The following is a 26,286-nucleotide window of genomic DNA, read 5'->3' as shown; positions in this document are numbered from 1 at the left end:
TCCAGGGGGATCCTGCTGCCACCCAGGTGTGAGCTGCAGGCTGTGCCTGCTCTCAGGGCAGTCCCAGATAGCAGCAGTGAGCACAGCTCTAGGAGCTGGGCCCAGGAACTCCTCCACCTAGTGCCAGAGCTGCACTCTGGGAGGAGATGGGTAGTCATACACTATATACAGGTGTATATCTATACACTTATCTATTTATCTGACCACTTAGTGCAGTATAAATTAGAGAAGTACAAATTTTCTTCCAAGCTCGGTGTTCACAGCCCATCCTTGTGGCCAAATCCAAATTCTTTCTCAAATGTTCAGTGTTTGGACTGTTGGCATGGGCTGATCTGTGTTTGTGCTGGATGTTGTAATTGCCTGGGCTGTCGAGAGTTTTTAAGCTTATTTTCTTCCTTTAGTTCTTCCCTGTTTCTGAACAGAAGGGACAATAATTAAAGACTCTTTCATTTCCAGGTTGTTGTAGCCTAAAGAGGAGCTGCCATCCTCCAAGGAAGGAAAAGAGGGAGATAGAGAGGTCAAAGAATGCCCCACGATTCTTTGCAGGATGTTTGAGACATATGAAAGTTGTTCCTCTTTCTGCCAGAAACTTGCTGCTTTTGACTTGAAACAGATTTTAATTTCCAAAGCCACCTGAGCGATGCTGAGGGCAGTAGGAAGATCATCCCTCACAGCCCAAAGGTCTTATTGGAACCTCAACCATCAGAAGGAAATTTTGGTGAACCCACAATGGGCAATATTTCATAAAGTCAAAATAACGCTTCTGGGTTTAACAGCATTTATGGAATTAAGAGAATTAAGAATGAAGGTTTGTTTTTTCTGACTTCCAGGGTGTTTGACACAACAAGAGGAAGGAGAACAAGTACATGAGAAGCCATGGCCTGTGAAAGGAAGGATTAAAACTTAATTTGGGGGTTTACTGGGGGTAGAAAGAGTTTGATAGGGATACTCATGGGATTGCTTTTCTACTTAGTTTATTAGCAAGGGTTATTGATCAGTAAATGTAAGAGTTTAGGGGCTGCTATGTTTGGTCTTATTGCCTCAATTAAATAATGAATTTTTAAAAATGTCACACTCAAACCAGACAGAAATTCAGAAAAGTAGAACTTACCAATTGAATTAGAAATAAAGGAATGAAAATGCCTGGATTGTTTTCTCAATTCCAGGATGACTGCCACAATGAGAGGAAGGAACACTTCTGTGAGAAGCCATCACCTGCAGGACAAGGAAGATCCTTTTGCCAAGACTTAAAGAAGAGTTTTGGGGCTAACAGGACATAAAGATGGAACAGAGAAATGAATGAGCTTTACTATCTGCTTTTGTAATAAACTTATAGTCATGTGCCACATTCCAGATGTCACCTGCCCTGTTTTTTTAACGTTTATTTTCTTTTTTCTGCTTAATTTATGTAATTGTGTTTTGAATAATGAATATAAGAGAGTTTTGGTTGGTTATGTTTTATAATGTGTTTTTATAATGTTATATGTTTTATTATATGGTTTACTATGGTTCTTATTTATTAAGTTTCATAATATGTTTTTTGTTAGTTAAACCCAAATTTGTTTGCTTCCTTCATGTTTCAAATGCAGCATTGTTTTGGAAAAAACCTAGGCACTCACTTTCCTCCCTTTGGAAAGAACTGAGCCCCTCACTCGGTGGGTGGGGAGTATGAAGATGGATCCTTCTTTCTCCAACCTGTGGGATTTTATAATTTATTCCTAAGAATTCTGAGGCATAAACTTGAAACTGCAAACTCTTCAAGCCTGGGGACTGAGCCAGGTTTAACTTGGTGTTGCATGGAAGCTCCTTTGCTTTCCAGTCCAAACATAAACGTTTCCTTCATTTTGCCATTTCAAATCCTTTTGCCATGGGGTTCCCTGGGGGTGGATGCCAGGGTGTTGCCTAGTTTATTTTACCAGCCTGTGCTGCTCCCTGTACTCCCTGTGGTGCTGCAGCCCCTGCTTCTGTGGCTCCCCTCACTCCTGGGAATCTGACTAGCAGCACACGGCACTCAGGTTTCAGTCCAGTAAGACAGAATGAGTCAGCCCCAGATCCCACTGCACCATCCATGGTCCCCAGCTTGTTGGAAATGAGATTACTTTCCTAATTGTTGGTTTTAATTAACTTATTGTTTTAAAAACTATAAGTAGTGTATTAGTCTTTAGCAGTGTAATTTGCCATTTTTTGCCAGCATGTATCTAAGTTTTTGTTTTTACAGACTGTTATTGTTAGAGTGTGATTATTAGATCCCCAAAAACTTTAAGCTATGATGAACTAACCCTGATAAGCTTCAATGAAAAAAGTCCTTGGGAGTTAAAGGCTGGACACCTGGAATCCAGAATCAATAGCCCTCCAAGGACACCTTGAAGTAACCAGAAGATAAAGAAGAGACTAACAAAGGTGATTCAACATATTCTGGAGGCTCTCTGTCTGGGAAAAAGATAATAAGAAAACTAAAAGATGTGGACTAATTAGCATGAGAATTGAGAAATCAATAACCAGTAGAAGAAAAAATAATAATTGATGGAAAAAAAATGTAATTTAGAGCCAATGAATATTAACTTATTTGCTAAAAATATATAAATAAGTGAAAAATTTTGCAAGTTGTGTGCATCTAGGTGGAGCACCCTGGCCTGGAATAAACTAATGCCTATTCCCTAATACTACAAAAACAGTGTCAGAAAGTTTAATTTATCTTCATGTTTTTGGCAAAATACTGGCAAGCCTCTAGGAATCAGCTGGCAGCAAAACTCCAGAAACTGTCAGGGAGTAAGAGCAGGAGTGACTGTGGGGACAGGACAACAGGCACTCACTCAGCGGGAATACTGGCAAAGTGAGCAACATCCACATGCACACACAAACCAGACTGTCAGGCTCTTCCTCCTCCTGGGGGCTCCTCCTGTGGTGTGTAAGCTCCCAGCTGCATCTTTGTTACCCAAAAAGGTTTAAAAATGGGATTCAGAGTGTTTACAGCCATGTGCCAGGAAGACCAGGAGAATCATCCCTATTCCATGCAAAGACAAAATGCAGAGTCCAGGCTAGCAGAGCTGACAACAAAAGGCTGGCAGCAAGCCAAAGTTCAAAGCCTGGCTGGGGACAGGGTGCTCAGCCCTCCTGTGGAAAGAAATCAAACTCCAGCAACCTCTGATGTTTTATTCTGGTTTGGTTTTGACTTTTGGTGTTTGCCTTCCCACAGGAAACAGGATCTGGGGTTCCAGGTTTCTCAGCCCTTTAAGCCTGAAGTGCGAAATAACAACTACTTAGATACAACATTTCCAGCACTTGCACTTGCAGGTGATTTTGGGCTCAGAAGGGCAGGCTCAGCTCAGTAATTCGTGAGAACCCCTGCTATAAGGGTAGCCACTGCAATGAAGAATTCTTGAGCAGCTCACCAGCCTCCATCCTGTGGCTGCCTCTGCTGAGAAATGTAGACAAACAGTCTAAGCATTAAGTGTTTCTAAGAAATAATTTTCTTCATGGTTGGTCATTGAGGTCACATACCTACAAAAGCAATAATACTCAGCCTAAGAAAGCAAATGGATAGAAAACTGTTCTTACTAGATGCAGAAAGCACAGGGTTAAATGTCATTTCAAGAAAAAGTAAATACTGGAACTGTCAGGGGCTTGGGTTTTGGGGATTTTTTTTTTTTTTTTTTTGTTATTTTATGGGGTGTGTTTTTTTGTTTTATTTTTAATTACCTGTGATGTCTCAGTTTAAAAATTAAAAAGAACAGACAAAGGTCTGGGCCTTCACTATTTGTCTAGTTTGGAAGCCATGCTAGCATTTTAAATGGCTCTACACAATTTTGTCCAAGCTGGAGGGTTCTCCAGCCCCAAGATCACCACTGATCAGTGCATGAGTCCCCAAGAGCAGTGGAGAGCAGCTGGTCCAACTCTGATTGTGAAATCTGGGAGGTTGTGTGTTGTCATAATGCAAATAATCTGTATGTATCAGACTGAAAGAACAATTCTGAAGAACTTCTTGATTAGATTAGGAACTTTCAAATTCTTTGGATCTACAACCACAGCTTTTCCCAGTTAATAATGATTATTAATTAATGTAACTGGACATCAGAAAATGTCCCAAAGCACTGCGCAGAACCGGCAGAGGATACACTGTTGGCATTCTATAGCTCTGTAGCTAACATTTGAAGTATACTTTTTCGGCAAGTATCCAAAAAAATGCAAAACCACTTCCCTTATAGATCTTCCACACTATTTTTCTTCAGGAAACCAAACATCAAACAGCAACCAGAGGCAGAAATAGTGCTTACAACTCTTCAACGCCTTTTAACACCATATCTAAAAGCGCAGTTTCAAGGGAAATAATGCCCAGAATTCTAGGACTATTCCAACAGCGCACTTATTGCCCGCCATCACAATATGAATGCGTGAACCTATGTCACAGGTTTTGTAGAGAAACACACATCACAAAAAAAAAAAAAAAAAAAAAACTTTTTCTTATGGACACGGGAAAAACAAAAAAAAAAAAAAAAAAACCTATTCTCATGGACACTGGGAAAACACATTAACGAAAAGTTTCCTTGCAGACGCGGCTCCGGCCGGGCAGCGGCACCGAGGCCGGCCGAAGGAGCCGGCGCTCCGCCCGCCCCCGCGCTCCCTCCCCGGGGCCGCCTCTCCCTCCGCCCCGGCCCCGGCCCCGCCTCTGCCCTGCCTTCGCCCCGGCCCGCCCGCTTTCCCTTCCCTCCTCCTGGCCCCGGGCCGCCTCTGCCCTGCCTTCGCCCCGGCCCGCCCGCTTTCCCTTCCCTCCTCCCGGCCCCGCGCCCCGCCGGCGGCAGCGACGTGGTGCGGTGCTGTGCTGTGCGGTGCTGTGCTGTAGCCATGTGGCTGGCGGCGCTGGCGGCGCTGCTGGCGGCGGCGGGGGCGCAGTACGAGCGCTACAGCTTCCGCAGCTTCCCGCGGGACGAGCTGATGCCGCTGGAGTCGGCCTATCGCTACGGGCTGGACCAGTACAGCACCGAGAACTGGCCCGAGAGCGTCAGCTACCTGGAGGTCAGCATGCGGCTGTACCGCCTGCTGCGGGACAGCGAGGCGTTCTGCCACCGCAACTGCAGCGCGGCCGGGCAGCCGCCCCCCGCGCCCGCCGCGCCCGCCAGCGCGGCGCTGGAGGAGCTGCGCCTCCTGTCCGGGGTGCTGCGGCGGGCGCAGTGCCTGCGGCGCTGCAAGCAGGGGCTGCCCGCCTTCCGACAGGCGCAGCCCGGCCGCGAACTGCTCGAGGAGTTCCAGCGCCGCGAGCCCTACAAGTACCTGCAGTTCGCCTACTTCAAGGTGAGCCACCCCCCCACCCCGTTTCTCCTTGATCCCTCCTCCTTTCTCCTCCCATCTCTCTGCCCTGCCTCCGCGCCCCCCGCCTCTGTCGGAGGCGCTCAAAGTCTCGCCTGGTGCGGTGCCACTCCAGGCACGCCAAGCGAGCCTGTCAGTGTCGTGGTGGAGGGGGACAGCATGGTGTGTCCCAGGACAGCCTCGACAGACCCCAGATGCCTCGTGCACCCAATGCTAGAAAAACCTCCTGTCATGCCGACCTCTTTCACCTGGCCCTCGGAGCAGGTTACTCTGGGCCACAGCCTCATTCCCTATCATCTCATCCACACCACTTCTCATCTGCCTCACCTCCATTTCTTCCTTGCCCCCCTAGGCTGCCAACCCTACACTTTGTAATTCTCTCCTTGACAAACCTTTCAGTTGTTTCCTCCCACTCCTGTAGCCCACAGTGGGATTAGCGTGTGCCTTGTCTTTCCCCCTGCTTACCCACATAGCATCCAGCTTGTTCTTCACCCGTTTTTTACAATTCACTCAGCACGTCCCCTAGAATCGGCCCTTCCAGTTCTTCCTAGACATCTAGGCACTGGATGCTGCTTCTGTGTTCAGTAGCTGTGTCATTCCTGCCCCTCTCATCTTTCCATCTGCCTTACTTTCTAACCTTCTCTGGAACCTTTTTCAGACTCTTCAAGTCACAGCTCTGCTATTGCAAACAATCTTCACTACTTCTTCTCCTTCAGCGTGTCCACCTTCTTCACTTGCTCGTTTCTGGTCCAGTTCTTTCAAGCGCAGCAGCCCCCAGCCTGTGACTTGCAGGTAGCCTCATGCCTGGAAAACTCCAGTTTCATTACAGCTGCAAGAAGGAATGACATGAAAATTGGCTGCTGAAGTGGGACACTGTAGTGCTAACCCTGGAATGGTATTTACCTTTTGCTCTTGGGTCAGCCAGGACTTGGGGACACACTTCTCTCTTAACAGATTTCATCCTGTTTTTCTACCTTCTTGTAATTCTTCTGTCCAGGATCTAATTGATTGTTTTCTCCCTTCTCATCTTCACCTTCTGTTCTCTATATCGAAGTCCATCCCTCCTGCCATCCCCTCAGATACTGCAGTTATTTGCATTTGAGATAAACAGGGCCTCTCTGTGGGGAGGAAACAAGCTGAGCTCTTTGGTTAGATTGTTTTCTCTTTTAGGGATTCACTCCCAACATATCCCAGTATACATTACATAGGGTTGTATGCTTGTGCATTATTTTGAGATTGCTTCTTGAAAACACACGTCTTCTAAACTTCTGCTGTGCCCTGTTTTTAGGAGTGCTGTTTCCTCAGCAGTTTTTCCAGACACTCACAGGGAAATGTGTTCTCTTGAAACCAGAACAGCATCCACATGCACAGTATGACACTGGCGTCTAATGCCTTCCCTAAGACCATGCAAAAGAACTTGATACATTTTAGCCTCTGCCTTTTCTTTTAACAGAGAGGGCAGGAATTCCTCGAATTCTCAAAGCCATATATGGATACCAAAATGACATCACCACAAATGTTTCCTCTTCTTATCTTAATTTAACTATTAATTCCCCCCTTGTGGCACGTACAAAGTTTGCAATGTACAGATAACACCAAATATAATTTCTTCTTATCATTTCAAGTACAGTCAAGTAACTGCCGTGTAGGAGTGTGAGAGGGGAATTGGAGGAATCCCTCCCCCTCCCTTTTAACTTTTTTTTTCAATCACATTTGCATTATGTTTGAGTAGTAGTTTGGTGGTTTTGCCTTTAGTCTCGGTTGTTTATATTGTGTTTCATACTGGATTTGTAGTTCAGCTCTGAGCCTTTCTCTGGGAGTTATAAATGGGCTTTCTAGAGCTACAAACTGCTGCATCCAAAGGGCTTTTTCCTGGCTGGTGGTTTCTGTGAAAGGAATGTCCTTTCCCTCACCCCTCCACCCCCCCAACAATATTTATAGTAGAGGAAGAAGCGGGAGGGAAATGCTTTATGTAATTTTTTAGAGTGACCATGTGTGTATTCAGGTGGGCTCCATAAAGAAATTTGCCACGTTGTAAGATTCTGGGAGTAGCTATTCCTGCACTGCTGCTTGCTCCTCTGGAGGGAGCTTTCTCAGAGCCACTGAGTTCTCTTAGGAGTGTGTTTCTACAAAACCTTTTTTTATTTTTTTTCCTAAGACGTGAAAATTGAAACCAAGAGTGAATCATGGATCTAAGTAAAAATGAGACTTGTCAGCCTAACAAAGAAGCAGGTTTACAGCTACAGCACTTCTGCCAGGCATTTGACGAAAGTGCAGCTGAGATTTCCCTTTGCATTTAGCATGCTTGGGGCGGACTGGAAACGCGTAGTTTTGGGACAGCCAGGAAGGGCAGCTGGCAGAGCTCCAGTGCTGGGACACTCCTGGCAGCACAGCAGCAGTGGCTGGGTTGAAGTTTTGCTCCTGTGCAGCCGTCTCTCAGGTTCCTTTCCAAAATGAAAGGGCACCTTTTATGGGTGTGAGCACAAGGGTGTGTGTGCACACTGTGATTCTTGCTCGTGGTTTCAAACATCTACTGCCAGGAGCTGTTTCACATGTGAGGAGGAGCTCTGTATTGCCTGTACATCAAAGCACTGAATAGCCTGGAAAAAGGGTTTTAGCTATTCACAAATACCCCACAAATACCCCCAGACTTTTGCTTTCTCTCTCACTCTTCCTAAATATGTGCATATATACTATATAATTTATAAAGATATACATGTGTGTATATATATATATATAAAATTTTAAGAAATCATAAATGGCATGCACACAGAAGTACAGATGTGTTTGGTACATACAGCTGTAAATGAGAAATGCACACTTCACAAAGTATGTCTAACGGGGATTAAAGTTAGTTTAAAAATGGGCACAGAAAGTTGCTTTAGGACACAGTTTTTGGCCAAGTCTCTGCAGTAGGATCTAATTTTGTAATGCCACCAGGAAGATATATTATTGTAATAATGTCCTCTGTGCTGCTAGGCAAATAAGTGACATAAACACGTACAAACAGTGAAGATCCTGACTACTGTCCATAGGTTAGCATCAGTACTTGCTGTGAGATTAAACCCTCCCAGGAGCCCTGGTATTTTGCCTTGTCAGCTCTGTGAACAGGGGAGGGGCAAGGGATAAAACCTAATATTTTTGATTTACAACAATCATCTATCTGCAAAAATGATAGACTTCTAAGTTAAATTGTTCTCAGTGATGCAGCTAGGAGTAAAACTGAGAGGAATTATATCAGTTTTACTGTACAATTTATCTGCTGAGACTGTGGTCTCAGTAGAAGTAAATTTGGGAGTATAGAGAATGCAGGAAAAATTATTGAGAAAACTGGGAACCTTTGAACTGTTTTTTTTTTTGTTTGTTTGTTTTTTTGGGTTTTTTTTCAGTTAATCTTTTTAACACCTTCTTTTCCCTATTCCTGTTTAGGCTAATAATATTCCAAAAGCTATTGCAGCAGCTCACACCTTTCTTCTGAAGCATCCAGATGATGAAATGATGCAAAGAAATATGGCCTACTATAAGAGTATACCTGATGCTGAGGAGCATATTAAAGACTTGGAGATAAAGCCGTATGAGGTATGCTTTTTATTCAGGAGAGTCTGCTCTTTTGGAACTGTTCTATTACTCTTCCTATTGGGTGAGATTCAGGCATCTCATTTGCTTTTGTGTTCTCAGTTCTTAATCTCCCTCTTTTTGTCCTCTCAGTCATTTTTGTTCTGCCTTCTTGGTGCATTCAGTAATTCTCACCTCTTCTGCACTTCATTGTTCCATAAATGAGTCACAGCAAATCAGAGAGTGGCCTACCTGAAAGCTGCTACACTGCTGGAGCTAAGCAGGTGCCTAGTTATCCAAATTCATGAGTGCTGTAGTGGCACAGCTGCAAATAGCGCAGACATTTGGCTTTAAGATTCCATTGAAAATCTCTGTCACAGCCTGTGCTTCAGAGTCACACCGTTGCTTCTCTCCAACAGGCTTTTCTTTTGATTGGAAATGGAATTACATACTCTGCTCTCTAGGAAATACCTGTTAAAATCCATTAGTCTCCTGTATTTGTTCTCACATCATCTGGAGAGCAGCTCGTACCGAAATGTGGCGCCGTCATTTACTGATTTGAGTTTACACAGCACTTCTCACTCCTGCCAATTTTTCAGAATCTCTTTGTCAGGGCAGTGAGAGCGTACAATGGCGACAATTGGCGGACATCCATCTCGGACATGGAACTGGCTCTTCCTGATTTCTTCAAAGCCTACGACGACTGCATAGCAGCCTGCGAAGGCTCCCGAGAGATCACAGATTTTAAAGACTTCTATCTTTCCATTGCAGGTGAGTGGTTACAAACATGAAGGAAAGATGTCCCCAAAGTGCATTTCAGTTTATTCACAGGATTGGTTCCCCAAGTCCTGTTCCTCAGTTTAGGCCAATAGGAGTTTATTAGAGTCACTGAAAACTGTTTGAATTCTGGTTTACTTTTTTGTTCTCGGCAGTAACATAAATGAGGAACAGAGATCCTCCATTAGCATGGAAGTTCTGTGTCAGAGTAACATAGATGTGTAAATAACAACTGCTCCATCTGGGTAGTGTTGTGAACTTTTTATGTGTGGAGATGCGAGGCTTGACTCCATGTTTTCAGAAGGCTGGTTTATAATATTATGATACATATTATATTAAAATACTACATTAACACTATACTAAAAGAATAGAGAGAAAAGATTGATTAGAAGGCTTGAAAGAACAAGAATAGAATGCATAACAAAATCTTGTGATTGCTCACAGCCTCGACACAGGTGGCTGTGATTGGTTGTTAATTGAAAACAATTTACATGCACTAATGGAAGATGCACTTGTTGCATTCTACAGCAGCAGATAGTTATTGTTTACATTTCTCTTCTGAAGTTTTTTAACTCTTTTACTCCTAGTAAAGGATTTTTCATAAAATATTATAGCTATAGGGTAACAGTGGTCATCCAGCCAGGTCTCTTGACCATCATTTCAGTATCAGTTTGGCCACCTTTGAGGCTCAGTGGTTAGTCAGCCTGCCTTTGAAATCAGCTTTGTGGTTTGTGTAAGTCTGGTGATCTGCATCTCTTTCCTCATAAGTATGACAAGGTTCTGTTGGCTATTTTTAATCTTTCATGCAATAGAGTTTTACTAGTAGGTAACATCTATGTTTTGTGTGTATAGCAAAAAAAAAAAAAAATCCATTGCTTTGCAAAGGAAAAGGGACACCAACTTTTTTGATTGTTGTCAAAATGGCACATACACATTTCCTATGCTCTTTGGCAGTGAAAGAAACAATTTCTGCAGTGCTCTGACAGCTCAGTGTTGTTGGCACTATTTTTGTGGAGAACACCTGCGTGTTTTCTCAATAAATGTAGAAATTCTCTTGCGCTTTTTATGGTTTAAGTTGCCCTAAGGAAAAAGATTCCAACTTTTTGTCCTAAAGCCATAATATATCTTGGTGAGGCGAAGCTTCTGTGAAGTATGTTTATGCATGAGCAGCTTCAGTTTCTCATGGTGTGCAGCTGGTATCCACCAGTACAGCTGACAGAGAATAGCTATCGCAGGCTATTTCTCAGGCCTTTACTTGCTCTTGGGAAAAACATGCAGGGGTCTAGGATAACAAATACAGAGTGAAGCACAAATCACAAGAGGTAAAGCGAGAAACATAAGACTTACTTCCCCAATGGGTCAGAGCTCTGATGTCAGGACAATCTTCCAGCCACTGTAAGGAGTAGTAGTAGTGTCTATGCTTAGCTGTGATTGACACTTACTATCTCCCTTCCTCTTCCCCCTTGGAAGGGAAGGACAATTCCCAGTAGCAGTGATGGGAAGGAAAAGCAGGAATTACTGCATGATGTCACCATGGCCACGTTCATGCATTTCAAGTATTTCACCCTTGAGATAAGAGTACATTCAAATTTATTTGCACTGCCTGGGCTGAATCATGCTCATGTTCCAGGGAGAGATATTCTGCCTCCAAGGGACTGCAGGAAGCAGATGTAGCAGTAAGTGTTAACCAGAAGTATTTGGGTCTTGCACTAGGTATGTATTTATCACTGAGAAGTGAGTTGCGTTAGGAAGCCAGCTATCCTCATTGCATGGGATCATTCACTGGGGGCTCGCATCTCTGGCTTTAACTGCTGTCTGGAATTGAACAATACTGTGCTTACAGAAATTCCACTGCTCTTGTAAAAGATGGGTCTGGGAATTTCATTTGGCCAGTAATTTTGAGTTCGCTTCAGCAGTTATATTTAGTTAACCTCAGTGATCTTCATGTTAGGAGTTTTCAGGGATGAAAAGTGTTCTTTTTTCCTGGTCAGAAATTTGCTGCACAAGCTTAGCTAACGTGCTTTCACCTGCCAAATGTGGCTAACAGGGAAACTAAGACTTTAAAATATTTCTTTTCCATGCTGTTGATGAATGTGGTATATCCAGAAAATGCTTGAAGCTTTTTGCTGAAAGGTTTTCTTGAAATGTATTTTCTTGAAGATAAAATCACCTATAGTCCTATATTGCATTATATACAGCAATTTTTAGACTGGGTAAGCTTGTGAACTTATATGTTCCTGGCTGAAAGTTTTTCTGTGGTGAGCAGCATATTCTCCTCTTTTTTTCTCCCTTAAAACACCCAAACTCTGGGCCCATAATGCAGCCATCTCTGGAGGTTTATTTTGCAGTCACCTGCTGTATCTGTCTGTGACACAGCTGTACTTAGCAGCATGGGGACCTTATTTGTGCAATAATGTAATGAAATTGCCATGGTTTGCAAAATTTAGAAAAGGAAAGAAAGCACCGTGAAGTTTACAGCTGGGACATAATGCAGTACTGTGTAATACTCTGTAAAACCCACCAACCACATGCTGCCTCTAGGTGTCAGTGAAACCTAAGTGCTCAGCTCTCTGGAATTCCAGCTCTGATGCCTTAAAAGTCAGCCACACAGATTTTTACAGAAGGGCCTAGTACCAACACTTGATTCATACTTCAGATGGAATTGTAGATTCTCAGTACTTCCAAGCAGCAAGAGCCAGATACACAGGACCAGGAGAGCATTATAAGGCCAAATTTTAATGGGTGACTAATGGGAGTGATTATAACAATTTGCTCTGTGCTATCCATATCCTCTGTTGCTGTTTTCTTCCTTCCAGACCATTATATTGAAGTCCTTGCATGCAAAGTGCAGTGTGAGAGCAATCTGACACCCATTATAGGAGGCTTTGTCGTTGAAAAATTTGTGGCCACCATGTACCATTACTTGCAGTTTGCATATTATAAATGTAAGTAGTAATTTTTTGTGCTTAAATAACACTGATGTTGGATGATGTGGGACAGATTCCATTCATAATCTTTTCCCTCTCATTTTATGCTTTTGAATGCAAGTAGTACCCTCTAGAATCTGCATTTTAAACTGTTCTGGGACAGAAAATCCAAGTTTCCTGATGTCTTTTGCTCCCTGTTATCACTGTAGTTAATAGACATGGGATAGAATTTCTTCCACAGACAAACGTACAGAGTATTTGTTTGGGTTTTTTTTGCTTTTTCCTAGTGGAAAATCCTGTTAAAATGGGGCTGAATGGATTTTGAAGAAAGAGGGGACCACTTAAAAGAAATTGTAGTATTCAGTGCTCAGTGATGACATGTTTGATAGGTAAATTAATCAGTGAAAGCTGTGGTTTCTTGAGGAGCAGCTTGCACTGTAATGAACACCCTTTCAGCTGTTCCTGCAGGCTGCAATATCAAAGGGAAGACACAGCAGCCATGTAGCATCAATCCATTAATGACTCTTGCTTGTATTGTTTGACTACACACTTTACACCCTGACTCTTCCCTCTTTATCAGTCCTAGTACAAAGAAGTAGGGAGGGGTTTAATGTATTTTATTTTGTTTTTTTAAATAAATGCCCCAGTGCGTATTACCAAGCTGTGGGCTGATACTGGGATACCTGGGAGGAATATTTGGTTAGGATTTTCATAGAAAACCATCAGAAGTTGATGATGAGTTGATATTTGAACTATGGCCTTATGTGTTTCAGAGCAAAAATAGCATATAGTTTCGGGGGAGCAATTTTTTTCCTCTATGCAGCTGGTGAGGAGGTAGAGTATGGGCTGTGTTTTGAGTTTTGAGTTTTTCAGAGCTTAGATAATAGCAGGAATTTGTTCATTTACCTTACCTGGATTTTTTTTTTTTTTGTGTGTGTTTATTAATTAGTGAATGACATGAAGAATGCAGCTTCTTGTGCTGCCAGTTACCTTCTGTTTGACGAGAAAGATGAAGTAATGAAACAGAACATGGTCTATTACCAGTACCACAAAGACAAATGGGGACTTAAAGAGGAGGATTTTCAGCCCAGATCGGTAGGTGGATTACCTAAAAAGCCTTCTAGACACATTCAAATATTTCTCTGAAATTCAGTGGGAAAATGTGAGATATCTTCTGGTTTGGGAGTTTAACATGTCCTGTTTTGTTAAAGTCATATAGAAAGTTGTACACAGAGGTGTAGTGTGTCATGTGAACAGTGAATGTCATTGTAACTCTTCCCTTTCTGTTGAAATATACTACGATAGCATATAATATATAATGAGAAGTAAACTCATGCTGGTACTTCTCTGACACTTAGGCATGTTTATGTCTTTATGTACCTTTATAAATAAAGCAGCGGGCCCCTGAAATCTCTCATTATGAAATCTCTGAGTGACATTCAGGCTTTTGTGAATCATTATTTGCCAACACATAGTTGCCCACTCGCTTGTTATTTCAGGTTCTGTGGGCATTGGAATGTGTCTGAATATGGTAACTCCAGCTAAACTGACTTTCCGCTTACTCCGTTTAGAACACAGTTGGGTGGATGAGGATGGAAAGAGGCTTGGGACTGTATTTCATCTAATTATCTAAATTAAAATGCTTGCTGCAAAGAAGACACCAGTCCATCCAGCAATAGATGTCATCCGGCTTTGGAAAACTATTTTAAAAATGGGTTTCCATGCTGTTCTGAAATTTCCATGTCCAAGGAAATTTTACAGCCTGGACTGTGACATCAAATTGGATTTTCTAATGTTTCTTGTTACCAGGATTTAAGTCATGCAGCTAAATTGTGACACTCACTGACTGCTTAGGCATCGGTCATATGGGCTGTACAGCTAGTTAGTCATTAGCAATACATGTTCCACAAATTAAATTTAGTGCCTTCTAGTCATGCCTCTTAGAGCACACACTTTATTGGCACAGTGGGAGCCCAGGCCTGCCCTGCAGGGCCAACTGAGACAAAAGGCAACAAAAATGCATTTGGTTCTTTCAGGCAGCAGCAGCAAGTCTGAGCTCACAGGGGAAGGGGACTGCTCCTTTGTCACTGCTTTTGGGGACAGAATGGTGCTTTATAACCATATTGGAGACAATGTTTGGTGGTGGTGGGAGTGAGGGGTAGCAACAGTATGAAACTGCAAACCGCAGACACATTTGGCATACTAGGGCAGAGAGGGCAGAACAAGGGTCCTACACATGCACTCTGAATGTTTCATTGATAACTTCTGGGGCTGGGGACTACAGATAATTTGATTTTAAAATACAAAATATTAAATGCACACATCTGTATTTTCTTGTACTTTGATCTATGTAGCTATAAACAGAAGTTGCTTGCTGTCCTAATCACTTGCCTCGAAAACCATAACGCGTCTGGTTTATTTTCAAAAAGTGGTAATGGGGTGACAGCAACATTTGGCTCTGGCACTAACCTTTAGATGTTCTTGTGAAAGAGGGAGTCTCCTGTTTTGTTCCGCAAGAGGAGTTAAATGGAATAATCAAAGCAGATGGCAGTTGGTATTCACAAATGTGAGAGTATGAGACTGAGCTACCCTGTGCTGTCCGGGCACACAGTGGGGAAGTGAGGAGGGACAGGTGAGTGACCTTGCAGAGTTTCCCTAGCCCAGGCTCAGGCTGGGTGGTGAGTCATTATCATCCAAAACAGCTCAGTGTGTCTCTTTCCCAGAACTGCCTGCTGCCATAGCCAGCACAGGGAGACAGAGGCTTTCTCCTGTCCAAAGCCCACTGGAATGCAGGCGCAGGCTGCTGCTCAGCCCTGGCAGTCTCATTCCTTATTCTCAGGCTTGCCAGTGCTTTGAAACATGAGAAAGAGGAGAGTGCTTTGTTCTTGCAGTGAGGAAGCCTGTGCTTAGGAAGATCCACAGAAGAGTTTGGAATATGCTGTTTGCTGTTTTGCTGCTTCCTTTCTCAAAGACTGTGAGCCCTGCCTGGGATCTGCCTTTGCTAGGTCTGGGTGTGACCTCACTGGGATGGTTTCAGGAGGCATGTGATGACACTCACCTGTCTTGCTACCCTAAAGTAACAGAAATTTGGGATTTTTTTGATAGGAGGCAGTTCGATACCACAACATTACCACGCTCCAGCTGGAAATGTATGAATTTGCGAAAGAACATCTGATGGATGATGATGAGGTGAGTTTGCCAGAAATGAAATCAGAGTCAAAAAAGCAGCAATCACGTTTAAAGTGAAGATGATACATAGCTGTAGTTCCAGGATTTCACTAATATGGAAAAATCTTCTTGTAACCACCACCAATTTATAATAAATTTTTGTTTGGTAAGTGGAATATAAGAACAAACCCGAAGAACACCATGTACCATTTAAAAAAACATGGACAGAATTAACACAAAGGTAAATATATAATGCACTGAGCCCACAGAAAAGAAAGGAAGCCCAGTTTTCAAGCTGTAACACCAGGGGGCAGAGAAATGGTGCATATATATTTAAACCAAATGTTTTTCTGGGTTTGGTGTTTTGGGGGGGGGTGAGAGGGGGTGTGGATTTTTCTTTTTCTGAAATGTTATTTAAATTAGATTTAAAGGTCCTTATGATTTTGTCCAGAAGTAACCACCTAAACTGTAGTTTTTGTCCAAAGGAAGTCTTGTTATCTGTTATTTTTTTCTGCTCAGTGGCATTTTGGTCACCCAGTAATGCTTTTTAGATGGTTGGAATTCATGGTCAAATAACATATAATAACTACTATTTACACTGGAAAATATGTAAGAGGGATTTTTTTATTTTGGTGCAAGAAAAGTAGTTTAATTGTTGAAAGGGCATTTCCTTCCGCAACTGAAATTAAAGTATAATTCATGGGAAGTTTTGGATTGCCTTTTGCCTTTTTTTGGGTCCTTTCATTTAGAGGTTTAGAAAAATCTTCAAATGATGAAATGTTGCTGGCATTGACAAAAAAAGAGCTGTGCTCAGTTATGACATGAGGCAAGAGTATCTGTAATGAGCATTGCCGAGGTCTTTTCTAGTTAGAAAAGGCGAAGATGGTTTATGTAAAAAATGAAAACACCTTTGCAATCTTTGTTATCCAACACAAAGGGAGTGAGAATCTTTGACAGCAGAGAATTAATGTCTATTCTTCCTTCAGTATTCTTGTGATCTGAAAACAACTCTGTGTGAAATTCCATTGCAAGGTTACCAGACTTCAGGAAGACTTTCCATTGTGATAAAACCCCCTGAAAGACAGGTTAATAAGCTTGCTTTAAGGTTAAGCTTAGATGAGGACTAGTCTGTATGGGTTTTCATCAAGGTGTGAAATACTTGAGCACTTTTTATATTCCCTTGTTGGTTTGTGCTTTGTCCATGATGTTTTCTGAAGTTAGGCATCAACTTAATTTGTACTTTTTTCCTTCTTTCTTATCTGCTGTTTCAAAACACAAGGATGAATAATTAAGTATGGGGGTGAAGAAGTCCTTTTTGAGGGTTTTCCCCATATGTTGTTAGAAGAAGGAGTTATTATAGAACAATCTTCAGTCTCCAGCACTGTGTGTAGAATAAACAAGCACTCAGTTGCTGGTGTTCATTCCTGTAGCCCCTGTCACCAAGGCAATTACAAATGACCTTGCAATCTGCAGGAGGGTGGTGCAGCGTAGACCTCAGTTAAACTGTTGGGCTGACAAGGAGCTCACATTACACTGGGTTATATGTTTGCATTAAATAACCAAAATTACTGGGCCTGCTTATGCCACAGATACCCCTACCTCACGCTCTCTTTGTTTAGGAAAGTTACCATTCTTCTTCTCGGGGGAAAAGCTGAAGGGCTTCTGTGCCCTCCCTTGCTAGGGCCCAAAAACCTGTGGGGGATGGAGGCTGTCCATGCCTCCAGCTTGGCTTTGGCTTTTGGTAGTGAACTCATAAATCCCTGGCTACCAGAACTTGTCTTTGGCTGCAGGAGACTTCCAGGGAGTGCAGACAGAGCAGGAATAGCACAAAGGTAAAACCACGACCTTGCAGTTTCTGCTCTATGGGCAGGACTGGTAGTATAAGTGGAATTTTTTATTTTGTTTAATATTTCTCCTGGCACGGATAGAAAAGTTTGTTCCATAGGTATGTTAAAAACTGATGAAAACCCCAGATAAGGCATTACAGTAGAAACTTTATTAAAAATTGTTAAGGATGGAGGCAAGCTCTCTTCTAAGTGCACTCTGTTTATTTAAACCATGTGCTCCTTGGGCCATAGGCCATACTTTCTGTGAGTTTCTGTGGTCCATGTTTGCTGTTTGTGAAGTTTCTTGTGGGCCAGTAAGATAGCCTGCAAGATAATCTGCAGAAAAAAAACAACTCTTTTTCCCTTGATGGAAGCAAAAGCATTGATGTGGCAAGAGGATCACTTCCTGTGTGAGTGTCATAATTTTCAAGTGGAGAATCTCATTTTATCCAGACTTCTCAGTGCTCCTGTATCCCAGATCATCCATGTGTCTTTCTAAATCCCCTTAGCAAAGCGAGTGAAAACATTTGGCTTCTTCAGGAATACATAGCAGTAATTGCAGAGGCTGGAACAGGCAGTAATGATTTTTGCATATGTTACTACAAGAAATACTGTCCTCCTAGTGTTACTCTATTAATGTTTTTCCACAAGGAAATGAAAAACTCTTAATTTAAACATTTAACACAGTAGAGGTGACAGAATATTAGTGCCAGCTAGCTACAAATTACTTTTAAGAAAATGTAATTATTCTTAAATATCCTTGCAGTTTTCCACAGGGAAGTTAAAAGAACATTACAGTGTTGTCATCTTGGTTGGCCATGGGTAGACAAGCTTCTTGATTTCTGTTCAGATGTGTAATGCATCAAGGTTATCATGGATACAGCTCCTGGTACTGCACAGATTTAAGTGGCAAACTGAAATGCTGTTAAGAGCCAGACACTCAGCTGGTGTAGATGTAACTCCAGCACCACACTAATTGTATGAGACATGTTTTTGGCCCATAAAATCAGTGTTCTTATGGAATTTTTTTGGGGGGAGATAGCTACTTAGCTGTTCTAAATTAAATAAGAACCACAAATATTTGGCGGGGATGAGCCTACAATGTAATTTTTCTTTCAGTATTTAATCAGTAGGTGAAAAGCTGTTGGCAGCTTTGACCCACTTTTTTTTTTTGACATCTTTATTTGTATATAGTGTGTGTTCCATTTGTGTAGTGGCTGAAATTAAAACGCTCTGTGTTTCATCACGTCCATGTACTGAACTAGTGTGGCTGGTGGAAAGAGGACATATGGAACAGCATCAAAACACAAGGGCCCCAGTGGGGTACTGATAGCAAATAGTAATCTGAATTTAGCCTGTTTTTCTGTTTGGGAATTGCTAACAACATACTTTGAGCTTTATTACCTCACTCCTTGCATATGTTCAAATGATTTACATGAGTGTGCTTGTAACAGCAAATTTTAAGTGCTGTAAACCATGCCCTGCCTGTGACCTCAGACCAGCACAGCTCCAACAGCACTGCTGCCCTGAGAAGAGCTGGTGGCAGCTGTTTCAGAGAGAGTTGCCAGCTAATGGGCAGTGCTATGGTCCCCGTTTAATACATACTTTTTAAGGAGAAAAAGAAGATGAGGTTGGTTTTATTTTTTCCATCATCATTTTCTAGTGGAGGTTGTTTCCGTGTGGCTGGGTCTTTCTGCTTTCTCCTCTTGCTTCTGCACTGTTGGATGTGTGTCTTGGTCAAAGGGGTTCCTCCTCTCATTTAAGCCACTTTGCATGGGAAGCTGCCGGCGTGGTTGGGTTCAAATGCCAGGATGGCTCCAAGCTGCAGGTACTGGCATTATGAGGAACTTCTGCTGCCCAGATTCTCTTACACTTCTGCATGCAACATAAAGCAGACAAGAGAGCATAAGTAGAGCTCAGAAACAAGGCCACTGGAAGGCTTCTGCTTTCAGTGCAATTGGAGCAATGTTGAAGTCCCTCTGAAATTGGGTTGACTCATGTTTTATAGGCATTATAAGTAAGTTAAAAGGAAGGCACGTGTACTGGTTAACTGTAAAATACTACTGTAATAACTGCAGTGTACTGTAATCTCCCGTAATATATGGGAAAAATAATTAAAGGTTCAGAATATATCATTGAAATGAAATGGAAAAATATTTGAGAAAGTAGTTAATATTCATGTAAAAAACAACTAAGCTCTCTTAATATTGAAAAAAAAAAAAAAAGCCCTATAATCATGTGGCAGTTGGACACACTGTGGACTAAGTATCTGAAAAAGAAATAAGGGTCAAATATTTTTTCTGCACAAAGAATTGAGGGATTTTCTTATTTTTTCCCCAGCTAGAATGTGAAGAATGTCCAGCCTGGACTGTACAGCTCATGGAAGTTCTGGCAGGGCTTTGAGGTGGTTACAGTTAACTCTCAGATTTCAACTGAAGGTTAGGTCAAGAAACCTTCTCTTGGTTGAAGGCTGAATAAACCTTTCAGGCTGAGCCACTCATTGACACATGCCTTACTCTTACCCTGAAATAATGTTTTCCCTCTCCAAAACATTGCTGGCCAGTGGGCTTTGTGGTGTGTGTATTTGCAGGCTCTGTCAGGTCCATGGAGCAAATGTCCTCCACAGTAATCCATATCAAACCTTTGGCTTCACTCTTGCAAGGTGATTATTTGTTCTTGAACAAAATCTGCTGGCTTTCATAATCTGATCATTGTGACTATTCCCATTACTTACTAGGGCAGTTACAGGACAATGATTAATTATAGGGCAGCTAGCTCCTCACCTAGAGGCCACTGTTCTCACTACCACAACCTGATCACCTACACCCAGTACATGAGGGAATCAAATCTGTTGCTGTCACTGTTGAACAAGTTTCCAATCATTGAGGTCTTTGAGCTTTAGCAAAATTTGAATTTTTGCTCTGAAGGACAACTGAGGGACATTTTGTGAGATAAGTATTTTTCATTCTAGGTCATAGATTATAAGGAAACAAAGTTCCAGCCAATTCTTCATGCTCTGTGTGTTGTTTCTTAAGGCTGTTGGATGAGTTAGTATAGAAGCTGGTAAAGAGCTCCTATTCATTCACTGGTAATCACACATAAAAGCATGTCCAGAATTACAATTTTCTGTGGATCATAATTCATTCTAGAGCACTGTCTTTTGTTGTTTTCTCTGTTGCTTCCCTGAAGAATGGGATATCCCACTCCAGTACATACGACATCCCAATAGGAGAGGCCATCAGCAGATCTGCATTGGAAAGTGTGGGTTATCACAAGAAAGCGAATTGTGTCCCATAACTTTTCCTGCCCACACTGAGAAGGGGCAGAACAGATGATAGGTGGAGGCAATAACCCATGAAGGATTAATGCTTCCATTGGCAGAAGGCAATCATTGCAAGCAGTGGCAAAGTGTCTGGGTCTGTCAGTGTGCAGTGCAACTGCTGCTTGCTACTGTTTTTAAATGGTGCTGTTGAAAGAAAAGTTGGTGCTGGACCATCAGCCTCAAGTGTGCCATAGCAGAGCCAGGTCCTTGTAGCTCTTCCACTTTGCTGTTTTATTTTGATAGTTGGCTAGGAGTCTCCAAAGTACAGATGTTTCTCCAAAAAAGCTGTGTTTTCTGAGTGTGAATGTGACATTTAATGTTGCATAAGGAAGGGCCTGGCCCAATGTGTATCATAGTCTTGGACACTCAGTACACTGAGGTGCTAAGTGAGGAGTTTTGCAGTCTTCTCCTTTTTAGGTATTTTTTTTCCAGTGCTCTAGCTTCTCATGAGATGGTGCCCCAGTCTCACTAGACTGGCTTAGCTTATTCAGAATTGACCAAGAACTCTGTTTTAAAATTATTTTTTTATTATAATCCACCTACTCACATGCCCTCTGTAAAACTTCTTGAATTAATTACTGTTGCACAAAACTTGTTCTTTCTGTCTGTGCCTCTGTTCCATTGTTAATGTACGCCAAGAGTGCTCACTTTGCATATCTAACAGATAATTAGAGGTTCCAGTTGGACAGATCAGCTTCTCTGATTCCTCCTGCCTCTCACACCAGTCTGGGAACATTCCCCTTTTTCTGCTCGATATCACACCTCTCATATTTCAGGCTATACCTGCTCCATCTTTTCCCATACATCCTTGGTCTGTCAGTCCCACTTTCCACTGACCATCCCTGGATTGGGAAAGGGAAGAGGTTGGAAGCACAGAGAGGGAGGTTGTGGGGTGCCTCAGAGCTGCTCAACCCGTACCTGGCCAACCTGGAGGACACGGCTGTGGCCCGAGGGCCAGGCAGGGAGGAGATGCTTCCCTGCAGCTAGCCAAGCAGCCCGCCTGTGTGTACTTCCACTTGTGGGCTGCCTAACTATCACTCCTGTAGTGGTCAGGCAGCAAACCCTTCTCTTCCTGAGCTAGGCAGTCTTCACCTCCTGATGTCCTACCTAGCAGCCAGAGGTCTGCCGTGCCCTTTGGGCCATGGATTGCTTAGCACCACTGACATCAGCACTGGGCTGGAGCAGTGTGCTTGTGTTACCTGCCTTGCAGCTGGTGGCCCTTGTGCCCTTGGGTAGCTGGCAGTGGAAAGAATTATGGGTTTGCTATGGTAGTTTCGGTAGATTTCTATGGAAATTATGGGTTTGCTGAGGAAGTTTTCCTCCTTCCGGATGGAAGAGGAAGGAATGAATCTGACTCCATGTTCTTAGAAGGCTAATTTATTATTTTATGATCTATATAATATTAAAGAATGCTATACTAAAACTGTACTAAAGAATAGAGAAAGGATAAATACAGAAGGCTACAAAGAATGATAATGAAAACCTGTGACTCCTTCCAGAGTCCCGACACAGCCTGACAGTGATTGGTCATTAAGTAAAAACAATTCACATGAAACCAATCAAACATGCACTTTTTGGTAAACAATCTCCAGATCACATTCCAAAGCAGCAAAACACAGGAGAAGCAAATCAGATAATTATTGTTTTCATTTTTCTCTGAGGCTTCTCAGCTTCCCAGGAGAAGAATCCTGGGCAAAGAGATTTTTCAGAAAATATGACAGTGACAGTTTGCAGCTGACTTTGCATGGAAAACTGGATGTTTTTTCCTGTAAAGGTATGGAGGAGCCAAAAAGCACAGCAGGTGAGAGGAGGGACTCTGTCCCAGTGAGGGAGTAAATGGTATCAAAGACTCATTTCAGACTCCAGATCTTCAGGCATAGATCAGCACAGAGTTACTAGATATCAGCAGACAGAAGGCTTCTTTCCCTGGAATGAGCATCTGTGGAATATGTACTGAGCTCAGCCGTGCTAGGTGTCTGGTGCAGTGTGAAGTGAGTGCTAATGGGACAAGGACAGTGCTGGCCTGCTCACAGCTGCCAGTGTGACAAAGCTTGCTTCCTCTGAGGCAGAGTTATCACCTTTTCATTGGGCTGCCAACCTCTCCAGTGGCAGCTTGCAGATGTTCTACATTTTGATTGTGAAGGCACAGGCAAAAATATTTTAACTGGGGTTTTGTTTCTCTTTAATCTAGAGGTTTTGCCTTTTCCAAAATAACCAACACCCAGGCAATTACACAGTTGTATTTCAGCATATTTTATGTATATTGTTTCAGCAACAGTTTTTATATTTTTTGCCATATTTCAACCTCTTTTATGTCTCAGTACATCTAATTAGACCACAATAGCTTCTGCAATGTTTTCCTTTAGAGCTCAGTTTCAGACACTAGAGATTTCAGATTTCAGGTTTGTTTGGGGGGTTTTCCCCTAATATTGTTGCATTTAAATATCCTTTTTCATTTCTTTCATGTTTCTGGATTTGAAAACATACCAGAAATCAAAAACTTGAATTTTGTCTGTATGTTGTGTGTCTTCTGAAAAAAAAAATCTGTCTTAGCGTTGAGTGTGACAATAATATATTGGATACTTAAATATTTTGAACAAATTCAAAGTACAACAAATTGCCATCCTTCAAGACTTGGTAAAATCACTTCATAGTTTCAAAGTCTCAGTGGCCTTTGAGATGGGACTGTGAAGCAGGAAACAGGAACAGCAGTTATTTCAGCCAGCTTTTCTCCTCCTTTTATTTTTGTTTGCTTAGTTTCAATATTGCTCTCCTGACTAATAATAGTTCCTAAAAGTGTGATGTTAATACTTTTTAATCACAATATCGATAATACCATTATTGTATTCAAAATAGAAAAAAATTCTCTATTTCCTCTTATTGTTTTGATTGACAGAGTTTTAATGCCCTTTTCTCACCAGAATAAAAAACAGTAAAATTTTGAGTCTCAGAATGTGTCTAGAAGATGCTGTCTTTTGAAGGAATGCCTATTTAGACAAAAATATGTTAAAAATGTAATTGGGATAACGTCAATTGAGCAGACTCAGAAGCCCGGTACAATTCACAGAATTGGAATGGGTGGTGAAGCAAAGTGAAAATGAGCATCCAAACAAGGATGACTTGATTTTAACATAACTGGTAGAAGTTGTCATTAATTTAAATATGAGAGTGAGTACGAGCTGATCAGGTTTTCCAGCAGAAAATGACAATTTATTTTGGAAAAAAACTAAATGACGTCTTAAGACTTTTTTAGACCATAGGTTTCTGTCAAGAAAGAAAGGACAGAAAGGTTTAAAGAAAACAGGTTTTTTTAAACCTCTTTTAAACCTTTTTTTTGTAGTTACTAGAGTAAAAGGTTGGAAATGTAGCATTGAGCATCTGCATCTCTCTGCTTTAAGTTGTATCAAAAAGTGAGACAGGCACAGGTATTCCCACAGGCTCTCCCCTCTCAGGCAGTGTTTCTGAACTGTGCATGGAAGGCAAACCAGAAAATATTTGTGTTTCTGAGGGTGCCAGGAGATGGTCTGCTACAGGCAGTTTTGAGTAGTTTGGGATGCTGCTGCACAGTTGCTGTTGACCACCTGCTTTCCACCACTGAAGGTGTTACCTTGTGCTGAAAGTGATCACAGAAGGCTTTAGCTCAGTTGCCACAGTTTTGTTGACAAGGCAGTGAGTTCCAGCCAGTGGAGCTGTATCATCCCAGAGTACTCAGGCTGGACTGCAGGAAGACATTTTACTAAGGTATAGGACATAGAACTACGTTAGGAGTGGTTTAAATAAAGTTGAATTGCTGCATTGCTTTGGTGCCCTGTGTTAGCAGAGTGGAGCTTGTAAATTTTCTGGTCTGAATCTAAATCCAGTGTATTTGTTTCCAGTGTGGAAAACATTCTAGTATCTCTGGTTCTTCACATTTTTGCTGCATTGAAGCATGGCTTGTGAAGATCCGTGGTTGAAAATGGAGAAGGTGTGTGTTGAAGGGTGTGACAAGGGACGTAAACGATTAGAGCAGACGTACAAAGTCAAAGTTATGGTTCTACAAAACTCTTTGGCTTTGAATTTTGAAGCTTTCTAAATTTTTTAATGTTTTATAGTATTCTAACAACCTCCTAATTTAACAGGTGCTTTAAACATTTATTCCTCTCTAAGTTTGAGGATTTCATTGTCTATTTAAGTACCTGTAAAAGTACGAGAGGATTTACTGTGAAGTATATAACATTGTGTCCTGTTAAGGTCTGTGTCACTGCAAGTCTTGTGGTACACTGGTATGGGTCATTTACTTGCATTTTATAGGTTTGTTATACTAGTGTCTGCATGGAGAGTGTTAAAAATATTTGCACACCTATTATTACCATTTATTTTTTAAAATTAAAATAGAAATTTCCCACCAATTTTGGGGGTTAATTTCTTTCTGTTAAATTTAATAATTTCTAGGGTGAAGTTGTGGAATTCCTTGATGAACTGTTAGAAGTGGAGGAAAAGAACGAATCCTGATGAATGAAATCAGCACGAAGTATTTTACAGAAGTGAAGACTCACCATTGCTCCTTACTATTATTTTTGACCACCTGTAGTTCCAGTTAGATATACCTCAAAGGTGCTTCTTTAAGCTGCACCTTTTGTCCCAAGATCCACTCCTGAAAGGTCACTTCTGTGCTGCACTGACTCTTCTGTGAGCGTGGCTTTTCACCGTGCAGAAATGGTGCACATGAGTTTCCCCCTTGAGCTTTCTTTCCCTTACACGAACACAACAGAACAGAGTATTTCTGTTTTCTGGGATGACACTAAGGTTCCTCATTTCAGTGCTGTTTTGCTAAGTTGTAGCAGTACGGCTAAATTCTCAAGAACTTTTGTCAGATTATGAACTATGGAAGATATAACAGTTCCTCTTTCTGAGCTATGAATTGTATTATTTATATATGTCTTTTTATGTGATGGTGAATAAAGTGATAATGAATCCCAGTGCACCTGAAAGATATCAAGGTACATTTAAATACCTGAAATAAGATGTTTAACAAAGCACAACTAATGATCTTGTAAACATTGCTCAAAGAATTCTGAAAGCAGTGTTGATCTTTCTTGAAAGCTAAATTAAATTCCACTATGTGAAACTGAGAATAAAAATAATTTTTTCTTCTATCTGTTCTTACTCTTTCTGTAAAAACAGCCTGTGGTCCCTGTTGAGGTGGGGCCAGTCTTGTATGAAATACCGATGACTGATGAATTTAGTATTCTCTTCTGTAAAAAAATAGTTTGTGTGTTTTTTTCAGCCTGGTGGGACTATCTGCATAGTTTTCATCCAAAGGTAAGTACAGGTGCAAACTGAAGTGATTTTCAGTAGAATAATGAAAAATATTTACATGTGAATTCCTGTCCTTTTTGTTAACTGTACAGCAGAGTCCAATACAGAA

General features: G+C 41.7%; 1 protein-coding gene across 1 annotated transcript; it reads left to right on the top strand.

Moving 5' to 3' along the window:
- The first annotated feature begins 4,773 nt into the window (after positions 1–4,773).
- LOC121353176 (cartilage associated protein) lies at positions 4,774–26,014 on the top strand. Its single transcript, XM_041466782.1, has 7 exons — positions 4,774–5,289; positions 8,734–8,883; positions 9,459–9,630; positions 12,453–12,581; positions 13,513–13,658; positions 15,669–15,752; positions 25,311–26,014. The coding sequence occupies exons 1-7, from the start codon at positions 4,843–4,845 to the stop codon at positions 25,368–25,370; spliced, it is 1,188 nt and encodes a 395-aa protein (XP_041322716.1). The 5' UTR covers positions 4,774–4,842; the 3' UTR covers positions 25,371–26,014.
- Positions 26,015–26,286: the final 272 nt, after the last annotated feature.

This window comes from Pyrgilauda ruficollis, unplaced genomic scaffold, assembly GCF_017590135.1.
Source record: "Pyrgilauda ruficollis isolate IOZ18807 unplaced genomic scaffold, ASM1759013v1 scaffold2, whole genome shotgun sequence".
Taxonomy (NCBI): domain Eukaryota; kingdom Metazoa; phylum Chordata; class Aves; order Passeriformes; family Passeridae; genus Pyrgilauda; species Pyrgilauda ruficollis.
This window is presented reverse-complemented; position numbering and strand designations above follow the sequence as displayed.